At 48.7% G+C, this 21072-nt stretch overlaps 2 protein-coding genes across 4 annotated transcripts; one reads left to right on the forward strand and one right to left on the reverse strand.

Moving 5' to 3' along the window:
• Positions 1-795: 795 nt before the first annotated feature.
• On the reverse strand, positions 796-12074 carry Pdap1 (PDGFA associated protein 1). The gene is made up of 6 exons (XM_008824038.3): positions 11890-12074; positions 8406-8497; positions 6718-6825; positions 4302-4423; positions 2421-2572; positions 796-1494 (listed from the first exon to the last, which is right to left on the reverse strand). The coding sequence occupies exons 1-6, from the start codon at positions 11900-11902 to the stop codon at positions 1436-1438; spliced, it is 546 nt and encodes a 181-aa protein (XP_008822260.1). The 5' UTR covers positions 11903-12074; the 3' UTR covers positions 796-1435.
• A 167-nt stretch (positions 12075-12241) lies between these two features.
• On the forward strand, positions 12242-21066 carry Bud31 (BUD31 homolog). Of its 3 annotated transcripts, none has more exons than XM_008824050.3 (6): positions 12242-12369; positions 13494-13625; positions 14449-14563; positions 18262-18384; positions 18881-19047; positions 20828-21066. In XM_008824050.3, the coding sequence occupies exons 3-6, from the start codon at positions 14470-14472 to the stop codon at positions 20876-20878; spliced, it is 435 nt and encodes a 144-aa protein (XP_008822272.1). In that variant the 5' UTR covers positions 12242-12369; positions 13494-13625; positions 14449-14469; the 3' UTR covers positions 20879-21066. The 3 variants fall into 3 exon arrangements, with proteins under 3 accessions (XP_008822272.1, XP_029415000.1, XP_008822273.1); XM_029559140.1 differs by lacking the exon at positions 12242-12369 and adding an exon at positions 12688-12707; XM_008824051.3 differs by lacking the exon at positions 12242-12369 and adding an exon at positions 12833-12955.
• Positions 21067-21072: the final 6 nt, after the last annotated feature.

Genomic DNA, 21072 nt, shown 5'->3' on the forward strand with positions numbered 1-21072 from the left:
ACATCAGCTATTCAGACATCCCCAGACCCAGCTGACCATGTACTACAAGAAACTTACCTTTTAGCCACTCTCCTAGGACTAGCAACATGATACTGCTGAACAGCCACCCCTTCTGCCATCTTGAAAAAGACCTCAAGTTGCAGCTAGGCTTGAACTTGAACCTGGGTGCTGAAGGATCCCTCCTGAGGTTGTCAATCTCCAATAGGGTCATAGGCCCCGGGGCCTGTGGCAGAGCTCACCAGGAAACAGGCTCAATGCCATTCTGCACTAAATCATTTTGCTTGCTCCTCTGGCAATTCCTACCTCCACCCCATTTGGCACCTGGCCACATCCAGACCCCAGCCTCCTGGGACTATGCACAAGGCATGATGCCACCAAAGGTAACACACCCAGCTCAGACAGGGGCACAACAGGAACCTCCAACCAGGCCTGAATCCACAAGCAGCCCACTTGCTGGTACCAGGCCTCAGTTTCCCCTCTGGCAAGCACCACCAAACACAAGGCTAGGTAGCTCAGGCAGTGACTGCTGGTCATCAGCCTTTGGGAGGCTTCCTCCAAGAGAGGGTGAAGATGTGACCCACTGGAGGCCAGCAGGGAATGCTTAGTGCTGCTCCAGCCTGCTGTGGGGAGAGGACCCACCCCTGGACACCACATCCAAGGTTTCTCATGTCCAGGCCCTGTACCTTGCACTATGCCACCTGATGTGGAGTATGCCCCAGCTAGGTGTGTGCCCCGAACCTTGCCCTGAGCAGAGGGTACGGTATGGGAACTAAAAGATGGATCACTGAACAAGGATTATGATAATGTTGTTTAATCTGCCAAATATACAAGTTGAAGTTGTGGAGCGTGTCTTGTCTGGGTGCTGCACAGTAACCAGAAGTTTCTTGAAATGATCAATGGGCAGGGTTAAAAATGGGCACTAGCCCTGGCCAGATGGGTGAGAAGGGGGCGGAGTAGGTCAGAGGAGAGGCCTCAGTCAGACGGAACTGGCCAGGGACAAGCTGTGGGCAGCCCCTCTGAGTCAGCACCCAAGCAAACAGGCTGGGCTGGCAGTCGCCAACTCCCATAGCAGCTGCCCACTGGCATGATCCCCACTAACGTGCAATCTACCAGACGAATGGAAGTGCCTCACCCTGATTCCCAGGCACCCCCCAATCAGGGTTCCGAATTCTAAAAACAGCAAAAACATTCAAATGGTTACGTATGAAATGCTGTCCTGCATCTTTCTGTCTCAAAGATAGCAGCTGCCCCTCCCCCCAGACCCCCCGTATTTCCCCAAACAATTTCTATGCCAAGATGAAGAGGAGGCCCCAGGCCACGGGGCTCATGGCCTTGAGGGGCTGCTGCAGCGGCGCCAGGGCACACGGTGGGCGAGACACGGCGGAGGTCCTGGTGGCATGGTCCAGTTCCCCAGCATCTCCTCCCACAGGCTGGCTTATTTATTCAAGGAGAGCGACTGCATTCGTTTTCCTGACAAAGTCGCGTCATCTTTTGCTGAGAGATTGGAAGAGAAGGACGGGTGTTAGAACACAGCAAAAAACACCTCCTACACCCATCTGAATCAGAGTCTCAGAAAAGATTCTGTACAAACTAGCTCAGCTGGCAGATAGGAAGGGAGCCAAGGAGAGGGGCCCAGACTGCCACGGGGCCGGGGGTTGGATTTCTGCTGACAGTCCAGTGTCCAAATGTTTCTGGGGTGCTTGAGTAGCTGTCACCACCTGGCCAAATGCTGCCAATCCACGACTCGGCAACATGTGCCCCACCATGACAGAAACCCAAAAGTCTAACCTCTCCAGGGGTTTTGAAATCTAGTGTCTCAAGTTAGTAACAATACTCATCTAACTGTGTCAAGCCCTTTCCTGTTTGGGGTTTGGGAGAAAGGGTGACAATGGATGCCCCATTTATTTCTCCGTTCTAGGCCTATTTCCTCATTTAGTAAACAGGAGAGTGGGCTAAGGGCTTTCATGGCCTCCAGGGGATGGAAGGTCCCAAGTTCAATGCTCCTACACACTAGACCCCTGCCCCAATACCACCGTGGCCTATCCTTTGGCTGCCCAGGGGGAGGGGGTGGTAGGAAGAACATGTCGCTGTGACACCACTGGGGTCTATCTCCCTTTTACATATAGACCCACCTCAAGCCCCTGGAGGATGGTAGAGACACCAGATGGCTCTCGTTGGCTTTTTAGCCACCAGAAACACCAGTGGGACGTCCTGGCCTCAAAGGTGGAGGCAGGTGCTAAGGCCTCCTGCTGGTGAAGGCTACACTGGACAGTGCCCTGCTGACTCTAACCCTCATCTGACTCCACATCCCTCCCCACAGACTGCGTGGCCTTTACTGGCTGAGCTGGTTACATCTCCTCCTCCCCTCCCTCTTCAGGGCCAGGGCTCAGGAGCCTGCCCAGAAGCAGCCCAGGACCTACCTTTCCTCTCCTCTTCTTTCTTTCTTGCCGCCTCCTCCCGCTGTTTTCGAATGATGGCCAGACGGGCCAGGTCAGCTTTGGCCTGCTCTGTCTTCCCAGCTAAATGCATTTTCATGTAGCGCTCTTTTGCTTTCTGCTTCTCGATTTCTTCTCTGTTTGGATAAAATGGTGTCATGGGCAACTCTTCCCACCACTGTGAGCTGAGCTAGTCCAGGGAAGAGGACCCTGTACTTGGCACAAGAGGGGACAACGCCTTGCTGTGGAAACAAGAAGTGCCCGAAGAATTCATGGACAGCCTGGTGGCCACAGTGAGAAAGTGGAACTCAAATCAAGGACACTGTGTTCCAGAGAAAATGACCAAGAGGATGAAGGCACTGGGAACCTCACTCTAGAAGAAACACAGATATGGGTGGTTTCCAGTGCCAGAATCACAGATGATCAGCCTGATCTGAAGGCACCAGGATATAGAATTCTTACAGAAGCTCAAGTGTACCTCCCAAGAAGTGAGCCCCCTCACAAGAGGTGTGAGATAAAAGCAGGATTCCTCGGGACAAAGGTGTGGTCAGTAGTCACCTCTCAAATGGAGTGGATAGGGCTACTGCAATCTCTTGTGACTCAGACCAGGAGGGGTGTCCTCCAGGAGGTGAAGTCACAGGGCTACATTTGCCAAGATGCCCTCCCTGTAGGAGCAAATGGTAGAGGGGAAGAGTGATACCTGGCAGGAGCAGCAGGGGGATGTGGCTTCCCAGAGGCCCTCCCAGTCCACAAGACTAGGCAGTAAAAGGAAGGCATGGAAGCCTGGCTAGAGCTGATGATGGACAGCACTGTACTCAGGAGACTGGACAAGACACTTGCTAAGAAAAGTGCAGAGAAAATAGCCAGCGGACCCACCCTGTCAGGAAGGTGCCAGACTCAGCCTTCAGGTAAGACCAAGGCTGCTCCAAGGCTCTGTAGGGCCCCTCAGTGAAGAGCAAGTGCTGGCCTTCATGATTATCATGTCTGTTGGGCAGGGATACCCCCTGAGTACTTGAGGCCCATACAGGACAGTGACTGATCCATGGCATGGCAGTTCAGTGAAGTAGCAGAACCTTGGTGAGCACTAGAGTCCTTCTGCTCTGGGAAGGGCAGTCCAGCCCAGCTAATGAAGGAAGGTAACGAAGGGGCACAGAGGCAGGGAGAGACCCCACAGCCTCAGTGACGCCCCAAACTTCTTCCCTGTGGAGTTTTTTAAACACGGTCCTCAACCATCCTGGGATCCAAGCAGGATGCGAACTGAAATCCTACTGGCATCATCAGAAGCCAGGGCTGCTGGGAGAAAGGCCCTTGAGCTCATCAGGTGGCCATGAAGTCATTGGTGCCATGGGTGTGGCTGGGGACAGAGTGCCTGCTTAGCATGCATAAGTCCCTGGGTTGCAGCCTTAGCACCACAATGAGAAGTGACCATATGCCAGGCACCTCTGTGCTTGGTCTCAGCCTTGTGTGACTCATGAGGTTGGCATTCGCAACTCCAGTTCCACAGGGCTCCCACTGGATTCCTGGCCAGCACAAACCCCCAGGATCCTGACCCCATGGACAAATGCTGTTCAGGAGTGGATGGGGTAGGGGAGTCCTCCCAAAGTGGGGTACAGTGCTCTGGAGGAAGAAAATAAAGGGAACCCTTGTATCCCCTCAGCTTGAATCTGTTACATTATCTTCCCTGGTGTCTATTGGTGAACTTTATGGTGTGGGGAGTTACTACCGAGCCTCTGGGGAAGTACATGAGGCAGAAATAACACATGCCTGGGGCATCCCGCCTAACTACCTGGCACCTAAGCAACCCACAGGTCCACCCCAAGTCTGTGTGCTTAGGCTGTGAAGCCTACCCCGTACAGTAAACATTACCGTTCTCTCCTTGAAAGTTCCTTTGGCCCGTCCAGGTCCAGTTGTGTGACTTTTTTGGTTGTCTGCGCCACCCGGTTGGGGTTCTCAATGTCAATAAGCCCTTCCACACCTTTTCGCTTTTGCTAGGACAAGACAAGAAGCTGACTCTTAGACAAGTTTAGGTCTTGCAGAGCCCCAGAGGGCCACCCCATCTCCCAAGAGCATGTCTGAATGGGGACAAACTCCTGTTCCACCTCCAGCCCACATGACACTTGGCTCATGTCTCAGTGGGGACAGCACTTTGGAGTATCAGCCTAGGAAGGGAAAGGAAAATGAATGTGTCCAGGCTGGAGAGATGGCTGTTCTTACAGAAGACCTGGGTTGTTCCCAGCACCCACACGGCAGCTAACAACAGTCTGTAACTCTAGTTCCAGGAGATCTGACGTCCTTTTCTGACCTCCATGGGCATTGTACAACATGGGTGCATTTACATACATGCAAGTAATACATTCATGCACATAAAAATTTTTAAGTTTTTTAGGGCTGGAGAGATGGCTTGGTGGTTGAAAGCACTGGCTGCTCTTGCAGAGGACCAGGGTTTGATTCCTAGCACCCACATGATGGCTAACAACAATCTGTTACCAGTTCCAGGAGAACCCAACGCCTTCTGACCTCCTTGGGCATTGCATAACACGGGTATACTTACATATATCCAGGCCATACACTCATACACATAAAACAAAACTAATAAAATATTTAAAGGAATTTTTTTTTTTAAGTGACTAGGGTAAAAGCTTCCAGATACCAAGTGATCTGACAACTCTACAGGTACCTGTACCCAACCTGGCTACCTCTTTCCACCAAATGCAAACATGTCTTGAGCTCCACCCTCCGCACACGTGATGTCACCACCTTCCCCCTTAGCAAGCCCTAGACACTGGTGGAATCTGCCACTCTTCTCCACTGCTACTGCCGAGCAGCCCACAGCAAGCCATGGCATGGCTTCTTCTCTGGGCTTGGGGCACCTTCTCCTTTCTTCCACCTGTTCCCTGGGGAAGCCAAAATCAATGATCTTTTCAAAAGCAAATCCAGGCCAGAGAGATGACTCAGTGGGTAAAGGTGTTAGGAGAAAACTAAGTCCTGCAACTTGTCTTCTGAACTCCACACACCCCCCATAGCATGCATGCATCCACACAGATACACAAAATAAATTTAAAAAATAAATGAAAAGCAAATCTGGTCATCTCTCCCACTTCCAACGCTTCCACAGCTGCCCACTTTCTGCTGGGAAGCAGCCAATCCCCTTCCACAACTATACCGGTGGTGTCCGCGCCCATCTTCCTTAATCCCGAACCACTTGCCAGGGCCCCTTTCTGTTCAGTGAACTTCCTGAGCTTGCTCTCACCTCAGGGCCTTTGCACTTGCTGGTCTAGTTACACCAAGTGCTCTGCACACCAGCTTCTACACGTTGGCTCTATCCTGGTTTTCACCCCACAGAGCCCTCACACTAGCAGTGCTTTGGTTTGTTGTTGTCAAGCAACCTCCTTAACACATTATTCCACGGAGCCTTCACCATGGTCTGATTTATTCTAGTACTTTTACTTTTTATTATTTTATGCATGTATGTAAGTGCACTCGTGTTGTACAATGCCCACGGAGGTCAGAAAAGGGCACTGGACACCCTGGAACTGGAATTAGGATGGTTGTTTGCTGCCATGTGGGTGCTGGGAACCAAACCCAGGTCCTCTACAAGAGTATCCAGTGCTCTTAATAACCTCTGAGCCATCTCTCCAGCCCCTATTCCTAGTACTTTTCACTGTTTGAAGCTGCACTGTTCATTTACTTATTATCTGTTTGTTATGTGAAAACATAAGCCCTTAAATAGCAAGGACTTTGCATTAGGACTGGGAATAAACAGGTACAGGTACCCCAAAACTGTAGACATGTGTGTTGGCACAAGCTTGTCATTTCAGTACATGGAAGGTAGAGGCAGGAGGATCAGTTCTAGGCTAGCCTGAGCTATACACCAAGTTTGAGGCCACCTTAGGCTGTATGAGACTCTGTCTCAGAAAACCCCAAACTAATTCAAAACAACAAAATTAAAGCAGTGCTAGTGTGAGGACTCTGTGGATGGAGTGCCACACAAGCCTGACAACTTGAGTTCGATCTCTGGAACCCACGTAAAAGTGGAAGGATAGAACCGACTCCACAAGGATGTCCATGTGTACACCATGACACAAGTGTCCTCCAATAATAATCAAACAAAACAAGCCAGGAATGGTGGTGTATGCCAGGGCCTGGGAGGTGAGAGCAGAAAGATCAGGAGTTCATGGCCAGCCAGGGATACCTGAGACCCTGCCTCAAAAAACTGCAAACAAATCTTGAAACTGCATGCACACTGAGTGAGTCTAGACTGCAATCCCAGGAGACTCAATACCTGGTAATCATCATCTTCATCCTCACTCTCATCTGAGTCTAGAGATTTCTTCTCCTTTTTGGGGTCACCCGAAGCCCCATCTCCACCTTCTTCTTGCTCCTCTTCTTCCTGTTTCAGAAATGGACAACCTGCAGAATCAAAAATGAAAAACAAACCCCCAAGAATGTGACACCCACTACCACCCTGACTATGGACCTTTACATGAAGCCCCGGAAGGCTAGGGCCATATATGAAAGGCCCTAACTCTGTGGCTCTGACCGACCATCAGGGTAAGGGAAACCTGGGTCAGAGAAAGGCAGCCTGGCTACTCAGTATCATGGCCCAGAGACCAATCCCCTAGTTCAACAGCTCCTCATACAGTCACAAAAGACCCTGCTCTCCTTCACAGCCACTGTGGTCAACCTGGGGAGCAGCTCATCTCCCAGATCAGAAATACCCAGGTGGCCATGGCTCAGCTCAGTTGGCTTTTGCCACATTCAGCTGCCAAGCCATAGTAGCTTTCCTATGAAGGTCTCCCTGCCTTACACTTCCACAGCTGGTCTTGCCCACACACTGCCCTGTTGCACCAGCTTCCCAAGGCCATACCCTGACAGGTCATCTGCCCCTACTTTTGTTGCCTTCCCATCAGAAACCACCTTGATAGTCTGGAAAGATGACTCAGCAGTTAAGGCTCTGGAGCTTCCTGCAGAAGACCCAAGTCCAGTTCCTAGCACCTACATGGAAGCTAACCAACCATTGTCTACCATTCCAGTTCTAGGGGATTCGATGCCCTCTTCTGGCCTCTGCGGGCATTGCATGACACAGACGCACTTACTAGCAGGCATAAAATTAAATTGGAAAAACAAAACAAACCTACTCTGATGAGCTGGCATGATGGCTCATACCTGCAATCCCAGCACACAAGAGGCTGAGGCAGGAGGATGGACAAGAGTTCAAAGCCAGTCAGGGCTATACAGTGAGACCCAGTCCCCCCAAATAAGTAGAAAATCTTAATTAAAAACCTTATGTCCTGCCCCTCTTAGCACCTGCCCATGAGTTGTCCAAGGTCCCACTCAGCTATCAGCAACCCCACAAGGCTATCCCAGCTAGAGATGGCTCTTCTCCTCTCAGGGCTCTTGGGGGCCTGTCTATACTACCTTAGACCCTTAATCCAGGTGTGGATGTTTGGTGTGATAGGGGATGAAAATCAATAGTGGACTGGACAGGGTACCCCAGGACCAAAGGAGAGGGAACTACTAGGTTAGCTTGGACTGCAGTCACAGAACAGCTGATGCTGAACAAAGCCAGAAGCAATGATCAGGATTGCTTTGGGTATGGCAAGACAAGTAGTATGTTGTGCTGCCTGGCAGGCAGTCCTATGTGGTTACAGGAGCCAAGTGGGAGGGTTGCAGGGAACTCAAGCTGTAGATGCACAGAGGCTAGTGAGGGAAAGCCTCTGGAAGGCAGGTACCTGGGGCTAAGAGTGCAGACCACCAAGGCAGCCACTGCAAAGTTCCTTTTAGTGGATCCAGTTACCTAGCCCTGACTGTGACTGGTTGGTCCAGGGCTTATACCTGCCACCTGCCTCCCTTCCTACCCCATGTCTGGCTTTTCCTGGAGAACAGTAGTTCTTTCCTATCTTCCCCAGGAGCCAAAGACACAAGGCACCCTGCTGGGCCACTGGCATGGCTGAACAGACATATACTCACACTGGCCTTCTGCTTTTCAGCCTGCAGCTGGGCATCGATCTCCTCAGGGCTCGTATACTGCCTCGCCCGGCCTTTGTGGCCTCCCTTTCTTCCTGCAGAAAGATTAGTAGTTGAGGAAGGTGAGAGAGAAGCAGCTGTTTGGACTACCCTGACACCCCAGAAGGCTAGGATCTGTTTGGGGCACAGGAGACCTCACCAACCCATACCCAAAGCCTACACTGTCCCCATGGGACAAAAGCAGCAGCTTATGACACCTGATGCACCGCACTGCCAGATACGGGTCCCCAAACACAAGACCCAAGGTGAGGAGAGGGGAGATGGCATCTAAATCCCCTGGTCTCTTAAAATCCAAACACAGTGGTCACAGGCGTAAACAGCAAAGCATGGAATGTTTACACCCTGCTGTCACACAAAATCTTTCACTGCAATGGCTTATTTGATCCTTAGAGCAAATCTACAGTTCGAGAGTCATTGCTGGTTTTGTTCCATAGACAAGGAGTCTTAGGATCAGAGCAAAGTAGAGGAGAGGAAAGAGTTTGGAACCTAAGTCCTGGGTTCCAAAATCAGCTCTACTACTTCCTAGGTTTGTGACTCTGAGCAGATACATCATTTTCCAGCACCTTGTTTTCCACATTTGTGTCCCTACAAGGCCATAAACATAAATTAGTTAACATTTGCAAAGCAGTTGGAACTGTGCATGGCATTACAGAAGCCAACACAAAAATGTCTGCTGATCTTTTCTCTTTTATACACCATTGGGAGGGAAAACAACATAAGCCACTATGGGCTGCATAAGCAAATTACTGCAAATGTCAGCAGAACAGAATCCTTCATGTTCATCACAGTGATACAGTAGAAAGAGAATACCTACGAGACAAAAGCTCAAAAAAGTTTCCAGCAGAAATTCTGTGTTTAGAATTCAACCAGCAAAATTAAAGCTGACTAAATACCTGACCACAATCTAACACTGAAAACAGGACCAGCACTTCGAGGTCATCTAAGAACACCAGCTTCAATCCTGACCCTCCAGTCACAACACTAGACTGACCCTTGCTACTGACCCTCCAGTCACAACACTAGACTGACCCTTGCTAAAGTCACCTGCCAGTTTTATACCTGCATGCCTTCTGCAGGTGTGACTGTGGCCTCCTTTTCCAAACAGGCCCTCCCCTGGAAGCTGAGGCCCACCTGATTTCCATAGGCCCCTTGCTCTGAGCAGGAAATCTGTAATTAGACAGCCAGCGCTTCTCTGGCCTCCAGAGACAGGGGCAGAGATGCTGGCCTCCTCTCATTTCCTAGACAGCAGCTGTGGAGCTGGATGTAATTGGGCTGCTATAGCCCACACCACCCATTTTTAATGACTATGTGGGCTCCCAAGGGTATCGATGTCTACGCTCATCAAAGGCTTATTGTGAGATAGCAAGCTTACCATAAAAGAAAAAACAAAACAAAACAAAAAACACCAGCCAGATGTGGTGGTGCACACCTTTGATCCCAGCACTCAGGAGGCAGAGACAGGCAGGTCTGAGAGATTGAGGCCAGCTTGGTCTCTATAGAGCTCCAGGCCAGCTGGGGCTACAGGGAGACCCAGTCTCAAAAAAACTAAAATAAACAAATTAAAAAAAAAAACCCTCACCCTTTCTTACCCTCTTAACATTCCAGGCAATGGTAACAACTGAAAACTGGTCACCATAAACCTTCATTCCTATACTTGTCCACAGATACTGACCTTAGTCTGTTTTACAGAGGCTTCTCAAGGTTTTAAAAACGACTCACAGCATAATGAAAACAGTTGGTCTTTTGCTCCTGGGGAACTTTTTAAATAGTTTAATCACTTTTGTGCTTTCTTATGCTATTTGAACAAATGAACCTTAGGGAGGAAACATTCGTCTGCCTGCAGGACCTTTAAAGTCAGTGAGGAATAAATTCATACTTAAGATTGACTAACTCTAACTCCCAACTTTGGGTTCCAAATTCTGGACCTGGAAAGGTACCCTTGCCTGTTACAGATGAAGGGGCTGAGGAACATAAGACAGGGAGGGCTCTTGCAGAGAACTAGGTTTAAACAGATTCTGCTTTGTAAAGCCTAGTATCAGGATAGACAGGAAGCAACTTACTTAGGTTTGAAAAAGCTCCAGGCAGATGTTCCTGTAGGGTGACGGCATTAACTGCTAGAACATGTGGCTATTAACTGAACATCTGTTAGGTGCCAGGAGTAAGCCAGGCACTTTATGTATTCTACTATTTTCCAACACCTATTTCTAACTCAATAAGCTAACGCTTAGTAATTACCCCAGTATTTCAGATGAAGTATTGCAGGGGCTGGAGAGATGGCTCTGAGGTTAAGGAGAGCTTCCTGCTCTTGCAGAAGACCTGGGTTTGGTTCCCAGCACCTACATGGTGGCTCACAACCATTTGTAACTCCAGCAACCAGAGGATCTGGTTCCAGTCTTCCAGTCTGAGGACACCCTCTTCCAGTCTGAGGACTACACATACACACAAACATACATACAAATTTTAAAAAGTATTGCAGATTGCCCTGCGTAGTGGCGCACGCCTTTAATCCCAGCACTCGGGAGGCAGGGGCAGGCGGATCTCTGTGAGTTCAAGGCCAGCCTGGTCTACATTGTGAGTTCCAGTCCAGCTAGGGCTACAGGGAGACCCTGTCTCAAAAAGACAAAAAAAAAAAAAAAAAGTACTGCAGATAAAGAAAACAAGCTAGAGGAGGTTAAACTGTTTGAGGCTATAAATAAGGCAGTGATGTACCTGGTATTAAACACGGGGCCTACTGAATCTAAAGGACAGAGAATGGAAGATGGGAAGAGATGGGCCATCTTGTCTGGAGCTGATAAAACCCTAGGAGAGCAGTCATAGTTAATGCTGGACTGGGCGCTCCACGGGATCACCTACCTTAAGTGTCGCATCAGAACTATGAGGTAGATATCAACACCCTCCCCCCATTTGCCAACGACAGACACAAAGAGGTTTTGCGACTGGCTCAAAGACACATCCTTAATGGCTACCGTACAGGGAGAGTCGACGCCAGGTCAGCCAAGCTCCAAGAGCATCATGTTAAGGTTTTATTATGAGGCAGGCGTGGCCAAGCTGGAGCCCGACAGAACCCACAAACTACGGGCGAGGCAGACAGGCCCGGCACAAGCGCGGGACGCGGTGACTCAGTCTCCGGCCGGCCAAGAGGGAGGAAAATTGAGACCCTCCCCACACTTGACACAGCGCAGCCCGGGTCCAGCTTTCCTCTAGGGCGAGAACCCAGCGCACGTGAATCTCCCTGAAAAGCCCAGACTGAGCGGCGAATCGACCACGGCGGTCCTCAGTTTCCCGGCTGGGACAACTGAACGTCGAGGCCCACGCCTGGCCCCTCGGCCTGGCTCTCCAGGAGCCCGCGGGCTGAGGGGACAGCAGCAGCCGGCCGCACGGCCGCTCCCGGTCCAAACCGCGCGAACCACGCGCGCCCACCCCTCACCTCCTTTAGGCATCTCGTCTCGGGCGACTGCGGCGGCGGCGCCTCGAACTGACACCGGAACCGGAAATGCCTTGGGCTGACTTCTTCCGCCCGGCCCAGTCCCTGTTCGCACGCCGCCGCCGCTGTCGCTGCCGCGGCCGCAGCACTAGCCGCGAGGACCGGGCCCGCACCGGGGCCGGGCTGTCCAGCGAGTTGCCTGATTCCCTAACCCGCACGCGGCGCTACCAGGCAACAAGCACTCCCTCGGTGTCCCCCGTCTGAGGAGATGCGTAGCCCGTGCTGGTCACCCCTCACAGGAAGTGAGGGGAAAAGGACCACAGGGCTTCCGGAATTCTACACAGGCAGCGTGGAAGACAGCTAAGATGACGCACTCGCTACTCGAAGTGGGCGGAGCTCCGCGGGGGCTTTATTCTGAAGAGTTTCCCATACGAGCGGAAGCCGTCAATAAAGAAGCGGCGGAGCTAGGCGTCTGGGTTTCCGGTGAGTGTTTTTTCTCCTCTGTTCTTGAGCACTGAGGCTTTGGCTACGGTAACGGCCAAAGAGCGAAGTGAGCTGCTGAACCAGGCGAGGCAGGACTCCCCGAGGAATCGGAACCTTTATCATTTTGTTCAGTAACTGGTAGACTTTTGGGAGGCATTTTTTTTTGTACTATTTTTCACCTCCTTTTCTCTTAGTTTCCGGTGAGTGTTTTTTCGCCTCTGTTCTTGAGCACTGAGGCTTTGGCTACGGTAACGGCCAAAGAGCGAAGTGAGCTGCTGAACCAGGCGAGGCAGGACTCCCCGAGGAATCGGAACCTTTATCATTTTGTTCAGTAACTGGTAGACTTTTGGGAGGCATTTTTTTTTGTACTATTTTTCACCTCCTTTTCTCTTCAGGGACCGTTTTTTTTTGTGTAATACTGATTGTTTTTCTAAACTAAGTTCAGATACTGTTCCCTTTAAAAGTCTTCTGTAACTTTCTTCTTGTTGACCTCGTTTCTCGAGGTCCTCTACGTTTATATACCGCCCAGCACCCCTTTCCTCCTGATAGGCTCACCTCCTAGTGTTGGAGTCCGGTCTGTCCATCCGTGAGTCCCGTCTGTCCATCCGTCCCCCCGCCCCGCCTCCACCCCTCGGGCTCCCGGATTGAATCGTTGCCCTGGAGTTTCTTTGTTCATGAGAAAGTGATTCTCTGGTCAGGCTGCATGTCCTGGGGCAGAGATCAGATTCCACCCATCTCTGACTTAAGTGCAGGGAAGACCAGTGCTTAAGTTAGACCGTGACTGGGGAAGTGGGGTGTCAGGAGCCCCTATCAGAGTCAGACTGTCAGTTCCCACTGGAGTGACCTGGATTCCACCTCTTAAAGTTTGTTTCTTCATTTGTAAAGTTGTTATGGTTGATAGGGGAGAAGGATTGCAAAGTATCCATCAAGGCACAGTGGGTGGGACTGAAGGAATTGGACAGAGATGAGTTGTTATGCTTAATAGATAACCTGGCTTCCGTTTGCCAGCTAGGAAATGTTATGTAACTTGAAAATACCTGCTTTACTGTTTAGATTTGGACTGGACTGCTTTGTGGGCTGTATAGATCCAAAAGGGTGTATGATGTTCTGTTCTTGTTTTATAGATGAGACTGAGGACCAAAGAAGAAAAGTGATCTCCAGAGTCACAGAGTAACTCACTGGTGAAGCTTGACAGGAATACAAGCCTGCAATTGCAAAGACCAGGGATTTTTTCCTGTTAGGAAAGAGACCCAAAGGTATTGTGGTTTTCCCTTTAAACTCTCATCCTCCTGCTCTACCACTTGGAGCTGTCCTCACACTTTGACTTTTGGTTACTTCTTCACAATGACCTCATATGGGAGATTCTGTTTCTTCATTTTACAGATGAGGAAACAAGGATATAGCAAGCCAAAGTATCCTGCAGGGGCAGGATAGACAGCAAAACATCATCAAATTGGGCAGTCACATCCAGCAGAAATCAACTGGGAATGTGGCTTTAAGGCAGCCAGCTGGAGTTCCTAGTGTGCTTTTTCTCAGTGCCTATGCTTCCCATGGCTGAACTTCAGGCTTTACTTGCCCACCCAGGGCACTTTTCTATCACAGACAAACAATAGCAACCACTGTTGGGAATGGTTTGCTTTCCAACTGTTCTCAAGGCACAGTTTTTTTGTTTTTGTTTTCGTTTTTTTTTTTTTTTTTTTACCCTAGAGCTGTTTTGCTGGTCTCTTCCTTCCATGTCATTGAGTTTAGGGGGCCATTCCATCCCCAGACAAGGGCCTTGGAGGACACTTTGAGACAAACCTGCTTGGGTTCTGAAATGAGTTGGTAGCAGTCCTGCTTCCAGAGCTAGTCTCTTGTTGAACCCAAACAACACAATAGATTGTATGGTACACTTTCTAAGCATAACAGTACTGAGCAGCAAAACTGAAATTTGAACTCAAGCAATCTGGATGCTTGAGTTCTACCCAAAGCTACTACTGCTCTGTGCTGCTTCAAGTAAAATGAATTATGTACCAAGATTGTGACTAGTGAAGGCCTTTAGTAATCTGAAACTCAGGAAGTAATTTATTTTCCACCCAGATCAAGTTATCTTGCTGGGAAATGCCCAAAGTCAAAAGAAGCCGGAAAGCTCCTCCAGATGGCTGGGAGTTGATCGAACCAACCCTGGATGAATTAGATCAAAAGATGAGAGAAGGTGAGTGGGGATGCTCCTGTCTGGTGGTCTGGGCAAAGGGTCACAGGCTCACATGCCTCCAAGGGTAGGCAAAAATACAGTATAAGAGACTTGTCTCAAAGTAATGATGTTTTGTTTGCTTATTGACTAAGTAAATAACATTAATGAAAGTGGATCACCTCCCCCACGCTTTATTAGTGTATATGTTGGTGAGAGAGAGAGACACCAGTGTCCATGTGGAATTCAAAATACAACTTGGAGGAGTTGGTTCTGGGGATCAAACACAGATCAAGAGGCTTGTGTAGCAAGCATGCATTTTTATCTGTTGAGCTATCTCTTCAGCCCAACCTAAGTATGAAAACTTTAGGGTATACAAGTCATATAGTTTATATTTACTATGTAAGTTAGATATGTTTTAAAAACCTTACAAAACAGTTATTTAGAAATCCTGTTCTTTTTCACTTTTACTTTTTTGTTTTTGTTATTGTTACTTTGAGAAAGGGTATCAAAGTGTAGCCTTGTCTGGCCTGGAACTTACAAGCATAGACCTTGAACTGACAGATCCATCTGCCTCTGCCTCCCAAGGGCTAGTATGGGCATGTGCCATCATACCTGGCTCACTCATATTTTATGAAGTTTTTAAGAATTTAGTCTTTCAGCTGGGTATGATGGCACACACCTTTAATCCTAGCACTCAAGAGACAGAGGCAGGTAGATCTTTGAGTTCGAGGTCAGCCTGGTCTACATAGTGAGAGTCCCTATCTTAAAAGACAAAAGGAATTTAGTCTTGCTCAAGCTCCTGAGTGCTGGGATTACAGATATGTACCACATCTGGCTGCTTAGAAGAATCTTGATTATGCTATTGAAATAAGTGTAGAGAAATAGAGACCCATATGTTGACAGAGGCTATTGATACGATTTGAAGGTATCTATTTTCACTAGCTGTGATGGTGTATATGTATAATCTGGGTAGTTCTGAGGTGGATGAGACAGGAAGATAAAGAGTTCAAGGCCAACCGGGACTACGTGAGACCCTGTTTCAAAAGAAGAACAAAATCTTTTTCTGCTTTAATTAAAAAAAGACATTTAAGGGCTGGGAGATGGATCAGTCAGTACAGTGTCTACAACACAAGCATAAAGACCGGAGTTTGGATACCCAGCACCTGAGAAAAAGCAAGCGGAGGCGTGTGTGGTGGCACACACCTTTGATCCCAACACTCAAGGCAGAAGCAGGCAGATCCCTGAGTTCTAGGCTAACCTGATTTACATAGACCATGTCTGAATGAATAAATAAATAATGGGTTGGAGAGATGGTTCAGTGGTTAAGGACACTGGCTGCTCTTGCAGAGGACTCAAGTCCCGATTCCAGCACCCACATGACTGCTTAGAATCATCCATTAACTCCAGCTCCAAGTGATCTGGCGCTGTCTTGTGGCTTTGATGGGCACTACATGAATGTGGTGTGTGTAAACGTTTTTTAAAAAGGTGGGAAGTGATTTAGGAATACACCCCACCTCAAACTCTGGCTTCTACATGCATATGTGTACATGTGCATGCTTGTACACACATGGCACATGCTGCCCCCTCATATACAAAAAAGGCGATATGCCTATAATCTTAGCATTTAGTAGGTAGAGGCAGGAGGATAAGGAGTTCAGGATCAGCCTGGACTACATGAGATCCTCCCCCTGCCCCCCACCAAAGAAACAAAAACAAACCCCAGACATTTAAAATTTAGAATGATTACGTTCAAACCACTTATAATTATGTGTCTGTGTGTGGGTATGTGCACATGTGTGCAGGTGCCCATGGAGTCAGATTCCCCTGGGAGCTGGAGTTACAGGCAGTTGTGAGCTGCCTGGTGTGGGTGTTGGAATCAAACTTGGGTCCTGTGCAAGAATAGTATGCACTCTTGACCACTGAGTCATCCCTTCAGCCCCACACTTTAAAAAAAAAAAAAAAAAAAAGTATTAAGATACAAAGCCACAGGGCTGGAGAGATGGCTCAGCAGTTAAGAGTACTGACTGCTCTTGCAGAGGACCCAGGTTCAATTCCCAGCACCCACATGGCAGCTACGAACCATCCTTAACTCTAGTTCCAGGGGAATCCGAAGCCCTCTTCTGACCTCCAAGGCATTGTACGACATGGGTCCACTCACATACATAGAGGCAATACACTCATACACATAAAATAATAATAAAATATTTTTTAAAAAAAAGATACAGCCAGGCATGGTGGCGTACTCGGGAGGCAGACGCAGGCAGATCTCTGTGAGTTCAAGGCCAGCCTGGTCTACATAGTGAGTTCCAGGACAGCTGGGGCTACAGGGAGACCCTGTCTCAAAAAAAAAAAAAAAAAAAAAAGAGATACAAAGCCAGGCGCAGTAGCACACACCTTTAATCTCAGCACTTGGGAGGCAGAGGCTGGAGGATCTGAGTTCAAGGCCAGCCTGGTCTACATAGCCAGTTCCAGTCTAGCTGGGGCTATAGGGAGACCCCGTCTCAAAAAGACCTCCCCCCCAAAAGATATAAAGCATATACTATAGTAATATGTGGTATTGGGGATTGAACCCAGGGCTTTACACATGCAAGTCAAGCACCATATCACTAAGCTACATACCCAGGCTTTTTAAATTTTATTTTTGAGACAGCGTCTTACTATGTAGCCCAAATCACTGACTGGCTGCTTTAGAGTTACAGTGATATCCCTGCTTGGCCTCTGGAGTGCTGGGATTATAGGTGTATGTAGTCAACTGGCTTTTACTTTTTGAGGCAGGGTCTAATTGTTCAGGCTAGCTTTGAACTCAATTTGAGGCCAGGCATCCCTTGTGCTTCTGATCTTCCTGCCTTAACCGCTGAAGTGCCTGGGATTACAGGTGCTATCAGGCCTGACTACAGTTCACCTAGGGAGTGCTTACTGTATCCAGATCCCTGAGTTCTAGGTGACCACCATCATGAACATTTCTGGGTTTGTCCGTGTTATTGCATGTTATTGGTACTTCATTCTTTTTACGTTTAAGTAGTATCCCATTACTTGGAAAAATTACGCATTATGCATGAAGCCGGTTGTGTTAGCAAACGCCTGAATCCCAGCATTTAGGAGACGGATGGAGGAGGATCAGGAGTTCAAGACTGGCCTGACTACATGAGAAACTCCAAAAGCTAAAATAATAACAATACTCTTAAAAATACTATCTGTGGAGGGCTGGAGAGGTGGCTCGGTGGTTAAGAGCACTGGCTGCTCTTGCAGAGGACCCAGGTTCCATTCCCAGCACCCCCATGGTGGCTATCCACCATACCTCAATCCAGTTTCAGGGGATCCAATGCCCTCTTCTGGCCTCTGGGCATTCCATACACATGGTGCACTTACATGCAGACAACACTCATACACATTTAAAAAAATTAAACTATATCTGGTCATATATTTTCATTTCTCTTGATAATGTGGTTATTAGTTATTGATTCACTCCCCAATACCACCCATTAGATAACTGTTTAACTTCTTGAGGACTTGCCAGATTTTTTCTGCACTGTTTCACATTCTACTAGAAGAGTTGGAGGGTTCCAGTTTCTTGCCCATACTTGTTATTGTCCATCATTTCCATTACAACCCTCCTCATGGGTATATAGTAGTACCTGTAGTTATTAGGGAACACAAAAACCGTCCACCCTGTGCAACCTGACTCCACTTAACCAAAACACATTGTTTCTTCTCCCCAGCTGAAACAGAACCTCACGAAGGAAAGAGGAAAGTGGAATCCCTGTGGCCCATCTTCAGGATCCATCACCAGAAAACCCGCTACATCTTTGACCTCTTTTACAAGCGGAAAGCCATAAGCAGAGGTAAGTGTAATTGGCTAAATTCCTAGACCTTTTTTTAACTATTTCTTTTTTAAAATTTATTTTATGCAGGGCTGGGCATGGTGGTGCACGCCTTTAATCCCAGCACTGGGGAGGCAGAGGCAGGCGGATCTCTGTGAGTTCAAGGCCAGCCTGGTCTATCTAGTGAGTTCCAGAACAGCTGGGGCTACAGGGATACCCTGTCTCAAAAAGACCAAAAAAAAAATTTATTTTATGCGTTTGTTTTGCCTGCATGTAACTGCACCATGTGTTTGCAATGCCCACAGAAATCAGAATAGGCATCACATTCCCTGGAACTGAAGTTACTGAGATTTGAGCCGCCATGTGGGTGCTGGGAACTGACTCTGGGTCCTCCACAAAAGCAACCAGTGCTTTTAACCACTGAACCATCTCTCGGGCCCTGTTACTTCTTTTTAGTCAAGGATGAGGGCAGGTTTGTTGCACCATGTTCTGATACCCCATCCTACCCTTTTGACAGAACTCTATGAATACTGCATTAAAGAAGGCTATGCAGACAAAAACCTGATTGCAAAGTGGAAAAAGCAGGGCTATGAGAACCTGTGCTGCCTGCGCTGCATCCAAACACGGGACACCAACTTCGGGACCAACTGCATTTGCCGGGTTCCCAAAAGCAAGCTGGAAGTGGTAATGCTGGGTTGCTGGGTGGGATGCTATTTCCGGTTAAAGCTCTGCCTTAGATGACTCCAAAGGTCTTACCATTTTGGCTGGGATGTAATTTTTATCACTGGAGACCTGTTGCCATCCCTCCCAGGAATCCTGTTCAGAGATCCTTGCTAGGTAGGGTTGGTGGTCATTCTGTGATTTGGGCACCTGAACCCCTTCCTTACCTATGAAGTGATAGTGGTGGCAACAGCACCAAGTTGGTGGGAGGGCTACATGGGGGCAGGGTAGCCAGTCAGCAGGCATCCCGACCCTTTCCATCCAGTTACTCTGACTTTTTACAGGGTCTCACTATATATACCAGGCTGGCCTCTTGAACTTCCAGAAATTCACCTGTCTCTGCCTCCCAAGTGCTGGGATTAAAGATGTGTGCCACCATACCACAGTGACATTTAAAAAAATTTGTTTTAGGTGTATGAGTGTTTTGCTTGCATGTATGTAAGTGCTACACCATATGCATATAATGCCTGTGAAGGCCAAAAGAGGGCATCAGTTCCCCTGGAGATGGAGTATAGAAAGTTATTAGCTGCCATGTGGGAACCGAGCCATCTCACCATCACTCTGTGTCTTCTGTTAGAACTTTGTTCCACAGCTGGGAGTGGAGGCTCATGCCTTTAATCCCAGCAGCTGGGAGACTGAGACAGAAAGATTGCTATGAGCTTGAGGCCAGCCTGTGCTATGTAATGAATGAGTTCCAGTCCAGCCTGAGCTGTAGTATGAGAGCCTGTCTCAAGAAAAAAATCCATTTCAAAGCTAGGCCAGGCACCTGGGAGTAGCCACATTAGGTGGCAGTTGAGCTCCACACAGCCCTGACAGCTCATCCTCTCAGCTTGGCCTTTTGTTTCCTAACTTCATGCATTCAGTGGAGCCTTTACACTGCAGCAGGACTGGAGTGCACTGGAGCTTTTGCTGAGCTGAGGCTTTCCACTCAGCAGGCAGCTTGTCCCCTGTGCCCCATAAAGCTCTGGTATGGGTGTGCTAAACAGATGAACAAGGGCTGCTTCCCAAGGGGAGGCTCAGGGTGTGTGTTTGATGAGTCAGAGAACCAGGTGATGGAGTGGCAGAAACTGCCATGGCGGGGGTCAGGGCTGGGGATGTAGTTAGGTTGATAGAGCACCTGTCTGGCATGCATGAAGCCATGAGTTCCATCTCCAGACCTCATAAAAACTGTGTGTAGTAGTGCACATCTATAATCCCAGCACTTAGGAGGTGGGAACAGACCGATTGGAAGTTCAAGTCCATCCTGGACTACACAGGGAGCTGAAGGCCATCCTGGGCTACTTGAGACCCTATCAAAAAAAACCAAAGAGATTTAGCTGAGCTTCACTGGAGGATTTTATTGGCATTGCTCTAGGGCCTTGGGTCTGCTGGACAGTCCCCCCGGCAAGCCACTGTGCCTATGGGACAAAACTGTCCTGTCACAGGAACTCAAGTGCACATCTTCTGCCCCAAGGGCCCCAAGAACCCTGACATCATCAATCTCCCCCTACTCAGTAGCAGACCCACCAGGAAAACAAGATGCGTTTACAAGGGTTTCTTTCTGGCAGGTATACCTGTTGAAGGTGGATAGACTATTACACACAGAGTGTAACTTCACAGTTGCCACTTACTTCCATAAATCCCCACCTGGAGTTTCTAACCCATGTCGTACAGGCAGTGTCCAGCCAGGAGTCTGATCAGTGGGTTCCCGTGGGACAGTACAGGGGTTGTGGTGGTATTGACAGAAGTCTGTGTCCTGTTACAGGGCCGCATCATCGAGTGTACGCACTGTGGCTGCCGAGGCTGCTCTGGTTGAGGCCCCTGCCTCCTCTCCATCCTTTCCATCCTGGACTTTGCACCTTGTGGGTTCCTGCTTATCTGCCAGCTCCTTGTGGAGCAGCTCTTCTGAAAGTAGTACCTGGGACCCAGTCGGAATGTGGTCTCTATAGGTGAAGGCTTTGTGTTCATCAGCTGTGATTTGTAAAAATAAAACCTTTAAACCTCTTGGCT

This window comes from Nannospalax galili, unplaced genomic scaffold (genome assembly GCF_000622305.1).
Source record: "Nannospalax galili isolate Female #2095 unplaced genomic scaffold, S.galili_v1.0 scaffold809, whole genome shotgun sequence".
Taxonomy (NCBI): domain Eukaryota; kingdom Metazoa; phylum Chordata; class Mammalia; order Rodentia; family Spalacidae; genus Nannospalax; species Nannospalax galili.